This window comes from Microcebus murinus, chromosome 18 (genome assembly GCF_040939455.1).
Source record: "Microcebus murinus isolate Inina chromosome 18, M.murinus_Inina_mat1.0, whole genome shotgun sequence".
Lineage (NCBI taxonomy): Eukaryota > Metazoa > Chordata > Mammalia > Primates > Cheirogaleidae > Microcebus > Microcebus murinus.
Genome location: NC_134121.1, coordinates 27,212,742 through 27,225,743, shown reverse-complemented (window position 1 = coordinate 27,225,743; position 13,002 = coordinate 27,212,742). Strand labels below are relative to the sequence as shown.

General features: G+C 40.2%; 2 protein-coding genes across 11 annotated transcripts in view; one reads left to right on the top strand and one right to left on the bottom strand.

Moving 5' to 3' along the window:
- NLE1 (notchless homolog 1) overlaps positions 1–13,002 on the top strand; it is a 350,374-nt gene that overhangs the window by 72,055 nt on the left and 265,317 nt on the right. The gene's annotated exons all lie outside the window — the stretch shown is intronic.
- The window catches only part of AP2B1 (adaptor related protein complex 2 subunit beta 1), a 133,556-nt gene that overhangs the window by 5,925 nt on the left and 114,629 nt on the right, over positions 1–13,002 (bottom strand). For all 10 annotated transcript variants that reach the window (XM_012786598.2, XM_012786517.3, XM_012786442.3 and 7 more), the window contains 3 exons: positions 9,579–9,663; positions 8,052–8,138; positions 1,165–1,319 (listed from right to left, as the gene is read on the bottom strand). In XM_012786598.2, the coding sequence (XP_012642052.1) occupies positions 1,165–1,319; positions 8,052–8,138; positions 9,579–9,663 (327 nt within the window). The remainder of the gene's footprint in view (positions 1–1,164; positions 1,320–8,051; positions 8,139–9,578; positions 9,664–13,002) is intronic.

Sequence of the window (13,002 nt, the reverse complement as noted above, 5' to 3'; positions counted from 1 at the left end):
CAGGGACAGCACAGAGGGGTTTTCCTTTCTTGGAGAATTCAAGATAAATAACAGGGTAGGTTACTCTCCCCTTAAAAAAGACAAAAGATTGGTGGTAGAGGAGGTGGAAGGAGGCAGGAGTGTACATTTTATGGGGGAAGCCTGGAGTTTCCTAGCTCACAAATGCTTGGGCGTTTAACTTGATTGGTCGGTCTCTCTCTCTCTCTCTCTTGCGCGCACATGTGCGCGCGCTATTCTAACTTACTTCAGGGGAGAGAACTAGTGGGGAAAACACCAAGAATTTTCCAATTTTCAGTTCTGGGTGGTACTATTCCCTTGATATATGCTAGTGAAAACAGCTGTCAAAATTAAAGAATGGGGTCACAGGCTTTTCTCAGCTAAAAGGCTAAAAGGCTCTCCCTTAATCTACTGACTACTCAGCTTCCTCGGAATTAAACAGCCTATAAAAAACCCATCCCAAGGGTTTTTCTTTTACGTTTCAAAATGCAATTGACAAGCAGCGTCCTATCAGGCAACCACATTTTTCACCAGCAAACAAATGCCCTGTGCTTGGGTCTCAACCTTCACTGTTTAACAAAGCAACTGCTTCTGCCCTATAAAGTACAGCCAAAATTTTTACTGCAGTTCAGTGCCATACTGACAAAAGTTTTCCAGACCAAAGTCCCCTTTTACAGGCTGCCAAAGGTATGTTCCATTTTTGCCTTACCTTTCACAACAAACATTCCATTTCATACAATGCTGCTAAAAAAAGGCTCAGGTGTTTATGATATCCTTAGGTCACAAACTCCAAAAGCAAGAAAAGTCTTCTTGAAATTGGCTATATAAACAATCGCCTCAGTAGCTTGTTATAGTACTGCATGCACAGGTATGGTAGATAAATATTAACTGATACTGAGGATGAAGTTGCCAAGTTTTGTTAGCTATTTTGTATGTACCAGGGGGAGGGATGGATTTGAAGAAATCCCTGCTGCCAGAGGTACCATGAGTGTGGGATAGGGCAGACACTGCAGAGAGGAGGTCCACTGATATAGGGACTTCTTCATGGACTGCTTGTTTTGCATATGTCAGGTCTGAAGCACCTCCCTCCAGGTCTTTCCAGGGTGCTAAGAAAAAAGGAAAGGGCTCTTACCTCCCTCCTCTAATCCACTGTGAGAAGGGACTTACCGTATAATTGGGGTTTCCTGGCTGGATACGTAGCTCAGCCAAAATCCAAATGCCATTAGTGAGCTTCAGGGATTGGTATAGCATGTCCTGCCCTTCCACATTCCTCTTGGCAATAGTATAAACATTGTTGTTTTGCAACTTGCTGGAAACAGTGTCTAGAAATACAGATTCAAAATCCAACAACTTCAGTTAAAATCTCAAACAAGTGCATGCTGACTCTCTTTCTGACATCCTTCTGAGCCACATGTGCTCACATTCCCTGATAAGTACCACCACGTGTACGTGTGTACCTTTCAGAAAGCCGTTTTCCTATACAATAAATAGCAAAAGGTGCAGAACAAGCTCATGAAGTGCCTGCCTATCAGATTTCAGGACAGAAAACAGACTAAGGTACAACTATGCATTAGTGCAAGAGTTACCTGTGAAGATTATGAAATAGTTGGGCCTAAAGAGCTGGTAATCTCAGTATGTGCTAGATAGCTAAAAAGGCTCTAAAGAGGACAAAGACAGAAACAGTGTGCCACAGTGACTGTCATATTGATATTCATTTCTGGAATGTTGGTCCCAAATCAACGCGGACACACAGACTGATGAGCAAATCCATAGCAATACTTCCCAAGTCACTACTACTTCACTGTGAGCCACTTTGGCCTCAACTGTCAACATCAGAAAGGGGCAGAGTTGCAGAAATCAACTGTATGTCAAATTTATTAACCTAGATATTTAAGATTTTTTAAATAAAAGCAGGCAAATGATTTCTAAAGCCTTTAGGGAAAGGATTCTCCAAAATAATAATGAAACAAGTTTCAACCAAAGACTTTCAGAAGAGACTGAAGTTGTACAAAAGTGATTGTGCTAGGTCCCGAAATCCCAGTTGCTGGTCATGATGGAAGGCTTCCTAGTCTGCAACTCGGGGTAAGAACAGGTTGCTGTTTCAGCTCTTCCTTGTGACTACAGCATCAAAAAGACATGATGTTCCAGAATTGAAGGTCAATTTTTCCCTCTTTGTGAGATGTTGTAGCATCAGAGAAACTTTAAGAATAGAGATGACAAACACTGCTTTTTTGTGGACTATTATATTCATTTCTAACGAGAGAATTCAAATTACTCAGGCCTACTTCAGGAACTAGATTCTCCCCACATAAAAATCTGTCATATTCTATTGTGCTCTCTAGAAAAAGGCTGCCATGATGGACGGTCTTTCTACTCCCCTCAATGCTAAGCTCTCTGAGCACGGGCATCCTGGAGGTTTTCATCACCGTGCTTCCCACAGTATCTGGGACACAACACATTTCTGTGATCAGTATCTGTTGAATAAGCCTCTGAGAGATGTTAGAGATACCAATATTCACATAATGCCATAGACATTAAAAACCATCTACTTAGATGTGAGCTACTTTTAGAGGTAGTTCTCATCCTGATGTTTTTCTTCCACATTCAAACCAGTGACAGCTCCGGGAGGAGGCACTAAGGCCCCCACTTCATGAAACATTTTTACTACACTTACTTATTACTTAATTTTCCCTTTTTTGTTTCCAAAGTTTTCATTAATAACATCACAAAAGTAATAACTTAAGAAATGGCTCTATTTGAGGAGCCAATAAATGTATCTCAGGGTAGTTACATGCAACACTGCTGGACGAGGGGCCTCAATATGCTTTTAAATCACCTTGTGGGGAGTTAGGCAGTTCTGACTATCACCTTGGTTCCCACAGTGAAGGGCTCTTGCAGCTCTGACTGGGTTGCTAGGCAACATCACCAGCTGGAGTTTGGCTAATGCCTTTTGAAAGGATTGCCTCTAACACACAGGGGCTTGCTTTAAGTTATAAAAGCCATTCCCAACTTTCAAGGCTCTTGTCCATTTCCCAGGAAAACAAAACACACTGTAAGGAACCTTTCTTGAAGAGCCACCTTGTTGCATAGGTACAAACATGGTCTAGATTATCAATATAGCAAGGCCCAGATTCCTATAGACTTGTCATGATTATTTCACCAGCTATGTAAGAGATGACAGATACACACACACACACTCGTTGTAGAATTACAAAACATGGCAAACAGCCAGGAAGAATAAGCCAGTTCAATGTATGTAACTTTAATACATCTGTAACTGTCCTGGCCAAGAACCTGGCTCTGCTCCTACTGAATGGCTGATTGTGACTTTTACCAGAAGACTGAATAGAGGGAGTGTTCTATAACATTAGTATGTGTGAATCAGTTTTTATACATTTTAGATATTAGGATTGAGTTTGAGGATTTATAGATTGCAGAGTAATCAGACTCTGCTAAATGTACTTATTAAAAATGACCACGGGAGCCAGACATAAGGAAGCTCCCCAGACCGACTGGAATGGAATTCTTGACAAGACATCATAGTTCTTTGTTTTCTAAAACACATGTGAATGTTGTAAAGCTTTGTGTTTGGCAGAAAAGAAAAAAATAAAAAAGAAAGAAAGAAAAATAAGAAAATATGATGATATCACCTGAGGCATAAGACACTGAGATCTGCCCCAAAGCAGAGAGTTAAAAAAAAAAAAAAAAAAAAAATTCAAATGCTATTATACTTGCTTCAAGATGTGATTTCTTCTGGTTTATTTGTATTCTTTCATGAATTTGGCTTTTTGGATCTAGAGCCTGAATTCTTAAAAAGTATGGACATGATTTTCCTTCCTTCATCTTTCTACTTTAGCTAAGGTCACACCTCATCTGGCAGCAATAGGGTGGAGTAGGTACTCAGAGAGTGGAAAGGGGAGCCCCATTGTGGTATTCATTAGTAAGTTCAAAACCAAATGACTGCTGAAAAGAACACTTTTTACCATTTGAGCAAACAAACCATACTTATGTGTTGGCCAGGAAAGAATTTCCATTTTTGAAATGTGCCAAAGGACAGGGAGAGCAACAATAAAACAAAGAAATAGAATTCACCCTCACTTAGTCCCCATGCCAGAAGACATATTCATCGTTCACTACAATATCTAACTGGTGAAAACAGATATATCGTGTTTTTTAGAATATAATAAACTAACAATACATTTTATAGAACTGCTTGGAGCAAAGATTCCTTTCTGGATATGACTGGAGATGCAACTACTACTTATCTATTTATGATAGTTGTCCCAGATATATACTAATCCCAAATGCAGCTGTAATGGTAAGATGCAAAACAGATTCATAGAGATCTCTTGATGTCCACAGAAATGAGTCCTGCCCATTAGCACCTTTCTAACATGTGCTAATACTTATACAACTAGTGGCACCATAAGCACACCATCATATATACTTTTCTATTAAGATCTGATTAATTATTAAGATTTGGGAAGAGAGTTTCTTTTTTATTCTCTAGAAAGAGAATAAAGTGCAAAAGTAAAAGCTCAATGCTAGTTTGTTACGTCCTTTAAGCCTGTGACTTCCTGTAGCCCTCAGAGTGCTGACTCCATCTGTCAAATGTCTATGCGAGCACAGAGAAGCTATTTAAAGTGTTGGTGCTATTGTGATTAGGGCAGATCAGCTGGAAAGAATGATATTTTTAGCTCTCAGCTAGACCCAGGGTGTTGAATCAGAAGGCACTAAACCTGAAAGCAGTCATGTTAATAGAGTCCTCAAGACTGGAAGGAAATGTAAAGGCCAGGGCGCTCCAGATCTTGAGATGGAATCAAAGGAAGAGCTGGAAAGGGTTAGTTGTAGGAAGTAGTCTTGCAAGAGTAGCAGTGATTTAGTGTGAGAAAATGATGGCCTTGGGCTCCAGGAGAAAATGAAGTGGCTGTTTTTCCCTATGTTCCATGTGCTATGCAGCCACAGAGCAGTCTGTCACTAGAAATCTGATTCATTTGTATTTGGAGCACCAAAGACAGGAGGGACTGGCGTGAGGCCATGGCAGAATTGATCAAAATGGAATTTGCTCTGAGAAACTACATCAGAGGACACAGCCCCACTGGGAGACAGGCCAGATATTTCCTCTTTGGCAAGATCACAAGCATACACCAAGGTGCAATAAGAGTTCAAAACTGTAATCTGAAAGCAGGGGGAATCTTTTCTTTCTTTATTTTGGCAGGTCAGACTAAAGTCCTCTGTTACCCAAACTTCCACTTTCTTTTATGAAAAAACATGTCCCTTTCATACTAGACACCTCTGAAACCAAACTTGCTTTCCAATTACTCTGGTCTACCTCTTGCTCTCTGTAGGCCAGAGTTTCCCAGATGGTGTTCAAGGAACACTGGTGGTCCACAGGATGTTAATAATAAGCATTTTGTGCTTTTAAATTCCACAGTCAAATAAATTCCATTAACACTGAGTTAAATGGGATTCTTCAATGTAGGACTTCTCAGAGCTTTTAGTGTGCTAATGTGCAATGGTGACTTCTAAGACAGGCATATCATACATTGTATATTTCAACTTTAATTGATCACAGAACACTTTTTTTTTTTTTTGAGTTGGCAAGCGTTCTTAGGAACAAATTATTTGAAATGTTGCCACTGGATTAACTACCATGGAAGGTGGCTATAACCAGGGGTCTGGTCTCTTCCAAGCTGGTTATAGAAGCTGTTTCTCTAACAGGATCTACTTTGCTTCTTACCACCAGCCACTGTGGATTCTGTACCTGAAGGCTTGCTGAAGAACAGCTTATACTGTGGAAAGCTGCCCAAGCTCCTGTACTCACCAAATGAAGTTCCAGTAACTGACCAGTGAGCCTCAATGAGAGGGACAGGTGACAGTATCAACTACTTAGAGTATGGCACAAAATACCAGCCTGAGCAAGAGTGAGACCCTGACTCTACTAAAGATAGAAAGAAATTAATTGGTCAACTAAAAATATATAGAAAAAATTAGCCAGGGATGGTAGCATATGCCTGTAGTCCCAGCTACTGGGGAGGCTGAGGCAGAAGGATTGCTTGAGCCCAGGAGTTTGAGATTGCTGTGAGCTAGGCTGATGCCACGGCACTCTAGCCTGGGCAACAGAGTAAGACTCTGACTCAAAAAATAAAATAAAATAAAATAAATAAATAAATAAATAGTATGGCACAAAATAAGGAGAATCAATGATCTACTTATTATGACGGAAATTATAGAAGATTCTCCCTCAAACAACTCTCCAAGGGCTCAGGAGATGTTAGACAGTCACTATCAGAGGCAAATGCCTCTCTGAAGGTTCTATGTGTAAAGATGCCAGTCTGTTGGTCTTTTATTTCTGAGGGTTCAAGCAGGATTTCAGCCCCTGAATGTCTCAGAAAGGGCCTACAGAATCATCACATTTAAAAGAGGTATCACGAGAAGAAGCTGATCACTATCCTGCTGGGTTTTTCAAAAGCCCTATAAGAAAAGATTCATCTAAACATAGAAGATCAATACAACATATAGCCCTAAAAACTAAAATTAAAAATGAAAAGTTAGAATGAGATGGCAGTGTTTTGGTTTTTTCCCCTCTTTCTGTACTGACATATTACCTTTTTCCCTCGAAGCTAGGCTCCAGCTGCAATGAGAGGATGGCCACATGCAAAAAACCCCTTATGAGAAACACCAGTGTATGGAGGCACCAAGGCTCACTTTCACTTAAACTTATGAAGCCTTGTATTGAGAGAGACACAAACAAACTGACTCTGACTAGAAAAAAAGGCAAGACTGAATAGCTTAGGACTTCTTCTACTCCTGAGGAATACTTCAGGGAAACCAAAGCCCTCAGGACTGATAGCTGCTATTGTTTCTCCTCTTAGGATATCCCTTCTATGTTCCATTATAGTAATAAAATTAACTACAAAAGGGTCTGAGGCTCTTAAATGGTGGTTGAAGAGGTTAGAATCATGATAAGAAAGCTGACACAAGGCAGTAAAGAAAAAGATTATTAACTAGGCTTTAATCCACTATGATGCATTATTTAATTATAAACACAGGATTCTAAATACAGAATCTCAGAAAGAAAGCCACCCTCCAATACCAAAGGTTGATCTAAAAGAAGAAATTGTCCTTTCACTTTTTAGGAGAATGTGTATTCTCAAGTGCCCCTTTAGTTATTTGATAGTTAGGATTTTTTTTTCAAAGAGACAGGGTCTTGCTCTGTCATCTGGCTGGAGTGCAGCGGCCTGATCATAGCTCACCGCAGTCTTGAACTCCTGTGCTCAAGTGATCCTCCTGCACCAGCCTCCTGAGACTATTTACACGCACCACCATGCCTGGCTATTTTTAAAAGTTTTTTGTAGAGAAACAGTCTTGCTATGTTGCCCAGGCTGGTCTCAAACTCCTGGTCTTGAGTGATCCTCCCACCTTGGTCTCCCAAAGTGCTAGGATTACAAGCATGAGACCCTGAACCCCAAGCCCAGATAGTTAAGATGTTTAAGTAATGTGACTAATATATCTTCAACTACTGAAGATTTGGGAAGATACATCAACTGTTGTTTGTTTCTTAAATCTGTTACAGCTTTTAAGTAATATAGTATCTACATCAAAACATACACACCTGTAATCCTAGCACTTTGGGAGGCTGAGGTGGGAGGATTGCTTGAGGTCAGGAGTTAGAGACCAGCCTGAGCAACAGCAAGACCCATCTCTACAGCTAATAGAAAAATTAGTCGGGTTTGGTGGCATGTGCCTGTAGTCCCAGCTACTTCAGAGGCTGAGGCAGGAGGATCATTTGAGCCCAGAAATTTGAGGTTGTAGTGAGCTATGATGATGCCACTGCACTCTAGCAGGGGCAACAGAGCAAGACTCTGTCTCAAAAAACCAAACCAAAACAAAAAAACACCAAGTTTTTAAACAGAAGTTTCCGAAAGTAATAATCTACCACATAACTATTAGAAACATGGTAGATATGGAAAAAAGAAGTACATAAAGAGTAAAATTTCAAATATCTAACTTGATTTACTACGATGAAAATGAGATTTAGAGTGATTACTCACCAGCATTTAAATGACATTCCTTAATCTGAAACTGAAGTTCATTTTCATTGGGAATATCCTTCCATGTTGCAAGGAAGACCTGGCGTTCTATATGGGGAAACAGAGGAAGGAAGGATGTGCACGATCTGTCAGTATTCCAATTCTGGTGCTTTGCACCACTTCTCCTTTAGCATGCTGGCTCTTGCAGTACAGCTAGCAACAGCCTGGGACTGGAGCCAATTCTTAGCTATGCGGAAGTGCTATACTCCAGGGTCAATTAATCCCTCACCAATAGCACGAAGATACCTTAGAAAAGAGTTTACATCTAGGATTTCATTTTGGCTCCTCTGTTTTACTATTTGGGTGACTCTGGATAAGTTTTTTGAGCCTTAATATCTTCACATATAACTACATCTGTCCTGCCCACCCCACCCAAAGAGCTATTGTGAGATTCAAATCAATTAAGTGTAAACACAATTTAATATGTACCAATATAAGTCAGTTTTATTAGATGGTGATTTCACAAGGGAAGAGTGAAATGTCAATAGCCACATGGGGAGTACTAATGGTTTACTATAAATCCCTGAATTCTTACCATGAGGCAGTATGAACTTAGTACAGGGCTTAATTTACATGTATTATCTCATTAAGTCATTATGGAAACTATTTACACTTTGTAAACTTGGAAACCAAAACTCAGAAAGCACCCTGCCAGCAGACACACAGAGATTAATGGCACAGCTAGATTCAAATCCACATCTAGCTGCCCCCAAACCTCTTCCTCTGTTATCCTGGAGTAACTGGATTGTTCACATTATGGACATTATGATTTAGAGACCAATGGCAGAGCAAGAACAATCATGACCCAGGTGAATGAATAATGAGCAATTATGAAGAGCTTTAGAATATCCTTATGCCTTTTTTTTTTTTTTCCAAAATATTAAGGGGGTAAAAAGTTTTTGTTACATGGATATACTCTATAATGCTGAAGTCAGGGCTTTCAGTGTGCCCGCCACCAGGACAGAGTTCACTGCACCCAATAGTTAAGTTTTAATCTCTCCCCTCTCCTTCCACCCTCTCAGCTCCTTTAGTTTCCGATGTCCTTTATGTCTTTTTATGCCTATGTACACCCATCATTTAGCTCCCATTCATTAGCGAGAACACGTGGTATTTGTTTTTCCATGCATGAGACACTTCACTTAGGATAATGGTCTCCAGTTCCATCCAAGTTGCTGCAAACGACACGACTTCATTCCTTCCTTTATGGCTGAGTCGTACTCCATGACACATATACATACCACATTTTCTTTACCCACTCATGTGTTGATGGGCACTTAGGGCGATTTCCTATCTTTGCAATTAACTGTAAACTGTGCTGAGATAAACATTAAAGAATAAGTGTCTTTTTGATAAAATGATTTCTTTTCCTTTGCTTTATCTCATTTTTTAACCTCAAAATAACCTGTACTTTTGGGGGTATGCTCTGCCTGACATTCAGGGGAAGGGCAAAGGTATATTGGGCAGAAGGACAGGAGGGGATGTACTTACCCATTTTGCCATCTTCTACAAAAAGTACATTGAGTGGGATGAGGCAGCTGAAGTAGAAGACATCAATATTGTTTTTCACAGCCACCTGCCAGGAAAGCAACAAGGGAAAATGAAGACATCATGGGAAGCCAGGAAGGAGAGTTAGAACAGTTATGTGCCTAGAAATATACCTCCTTATTTCCTTCCTCTTCCAGTCAATGCAGGCCTCCCCAAATCAAGACACACCAACCCATACACTGCAAAGCACATTCTTCCTTACTCCATTGTCATACAAATGAAACAACCTGCAATTCTATCTCTCTCCAGAGGGTCTTCAAGGCACAACTTTTATCCCTAGGGTAATCTAATGAGTTTTTTTTGTTGGTTTGTTTTTATGATTAACAGTAGCTGCTACCACTTACTAAGTACCCACTAATGAAATTATTTCTAATTCTCATTATAACTATCCCAAACAAAGTAGTTATCATTCCTCTCTCTCTCTTTTTACAGATAAGGTAACTGAGGTTGAGAAAGAATAAGTATTAATATCCAGGGTCACATAGCTAGTACACAGAAGAATTAGGATCCAAACTCAAACTTGTCTGACTCTAGACCTTAATTTTTATTTTCCCCCACAATAACTACTGACAGACTGTCTCTTACTTTCTTTTTAGATATCAGATTTTTTTTTTTTTCTTTTTTTTTGAGACAGAGTGTCACTCTGTTGCCTGGGCTAGAGTGCCATGGCATCAGCTTAGCTCACAGCAACCTCAAACTCCTGGGCTCAAGCTATCCTCCTGCCTCAGCCTCCCAAGTAGCTGGGACTACAGGCATGCACCACCATGCCTGGCTAATTTTTTCTATATATATTAGTTGGCCAATTAATTTCTTTCTATTTATAATAGAGACAGGGTCTTACTCTTGCTCAGGCTGGTTTCAAACTCCTGACCTTGAGCAATCCGCCCGCCTCGGCCTCCCAGAGTGCTAGGATTTCAGGCATGAGCTACTGCGCCCGGCCTAGACATCAGTTTTAAAGTTGTTTCTTTTTACAAAACCTTATTTCCTAGGTCATATGGTTAGAAAAAGCTTGTTGGGTCAAACACTGGTAAACCTGATGACTGTAAGAATGAAAAACCTTTAAGTAAGCAAAGAAATGAGTTGTCTTCTCACAATACAACTTGTACACTGTGACTGTACCATGGTCTGCTTAATTCAGAGCATGCTGTTTTTTAAAAAGCTACAATAAGTACTTTCATTCAGGGCAACCCTGACTGTCGTATACATTCAGGAATAGGCAGATTCCACTGCAGCAGATTATAAGACCCATATACTGAAAGAAGACAGAGTAGGAGGAGACGTGGAAGAGATGTGCTCTAAACCACCACCTCCCACTGGTTTCTGTCACCAGTGACTTTCCTATCTATGCTCTTGGCACTGCAGGAAATCATTTCTCTGGGCAAGTTCTATGATCAGTAACTATACCTATTTCTTTCTCATTCTGCTCTAAAAAGATAAAGGAAACAAAAGTGCTTGTCTAGAACCACTATTCTCCCTCCCTGACTTTTATGGCAAATGTCTACACTTCGATAGCCTACTTATCCCTTCATCAAAACTTTGGTTATGAGATCCAAATATTCTCTTTCTGAAGTACTTCTAGTCTTTTTACATTTATTATCAACTTATCTTCCTAAACTTCATTTAGTTTCTCCTCCATAATTGTTTGGTTATGTCTACCTGGCACAGAGTTCTGTTCTCTCTCCCAAGAGATTTCATCCAATAATTTTCCTTGCTTTTAACTTATCAAATATGAAGCCTAGGAGTTTCTGACCTATATCACATAGCCTGATGCCCAAAATGCTGACATAGGAGGATTCTCAAAAAGCTTGAGTCTGGTGGATTTAAGCAGAGTAACTAATGCCAGGAAAAAGGACTTAAGATATTAAGATGCACTAGAGCACTACTTTCAAAGATTTATGCCAGTTATGCGCTTCTGGGAAAGAGGTATTTTCTAATTCATCTGCAGATGAATTAGAGAGAAGGAGAACTGTTACTTCAAAAAAGGGCACCAAGAAGATCTTGAGACAGTGCCAGGCTCTGTAAGGACATTTAGAAGTGAAAACTGGGGTGATAAGGATAAGCTAGCAGTAGGTCAACATAAAGGTCTCAATGTGAAATGTGAGTGATTAACACTATTAATATCATCTTTGTATGTGTGTATGTTAAGAGACAGGGTCCCACTCTGTCACCCAGGCTGGAGTGCTGGAGGGCAATAGTGCAAGCACAGTTCAGTGTAGCCTTGAATTCCTGGGTTCGAGTGATCCTCCTGCCTCAGCCTCTGAGTAGCTGGGACTACAGGTATGTACCACCAAGCCTGGCTAATTTTTTTAAAAAGTCTTTTGTACGGACGGGGGTCTCACTATATTGCCCAGGCTGGTCTTGAATTCCTGGCGTCAACTGATCCACCTGTCTTGGTCTCCCAAACTGCTAGAATTCCAGGCATGAGCCGCCGTGCCCACCCTCATCTTTGAATATAAAGCAGTTATATCCCACAATGTGCCACTCATTCAAATATTAATGCTTATTATATCTCAAGCATTTGAGATATAAGGAAAGGTACAGAAAATAGAATCCTTGTCCTACAGAGGATAATAGTAGTAGGTCTTATCCAAAGATTTCTATCAGGGCTGGGTGTGGTGGCTCACATCTGTAATCTCAGCACTTTGGGAGGCTGAGGCAGGAGGACCACTTGAAGCCAGTAGAGTTCAAGAATGGCCTGGGCAATAGTAAGACCTCATCTCTACAAAAACTAAAAAAAAATTAGCCAGGTTTGGTGGCATGCACATGTATCCCAACTGTTTAGGAGGCTGAGGCAGGAGGATTCTTTGAGCCCAGGACTTTAAAATAGACTCTAGTCCTCCTCTCCCTCCCCAATATAAAATAATTATAATCTTTAAATCTGGGACCTGGCATGAGATATCTGGGGGAAAGTTCCCAGGAAGATTAGCCAGATAAGAAATTCATTTAGAAGAATGTTATCTAAGAAGTCTGAAAGGGCTTGTAAATATCTTCTTTTTCCGGGGGACTCATTATGCCAACAGGAGCTCTTTAACAATGGAAAGGACATGCAACACTCCTCTAGGTCAGCGGTACTAAACTTTTCTGCCCTGTAGATCTTTTTAACAAACAGATGAAAGCCATCAATCCTCTTGTTAAAAAATATACATGCAAGTTTTTAAAGATATAATTTCACTTGTTTTGAGACACTCTGAGAACTATCCTGAGACTTCCGCTCTAGAATAATTCTCTGAGAAGCAGGGACATCCATACCAGAAGCAGCACACAGAGTGGTTCACAGCATGGACTTGGGAGCCAGAACACTTGGTTTTAAATTCTAATTCTCACAGTTTCCTGTCTGTAAAATGGAGATTACAACAGTACTAAATTC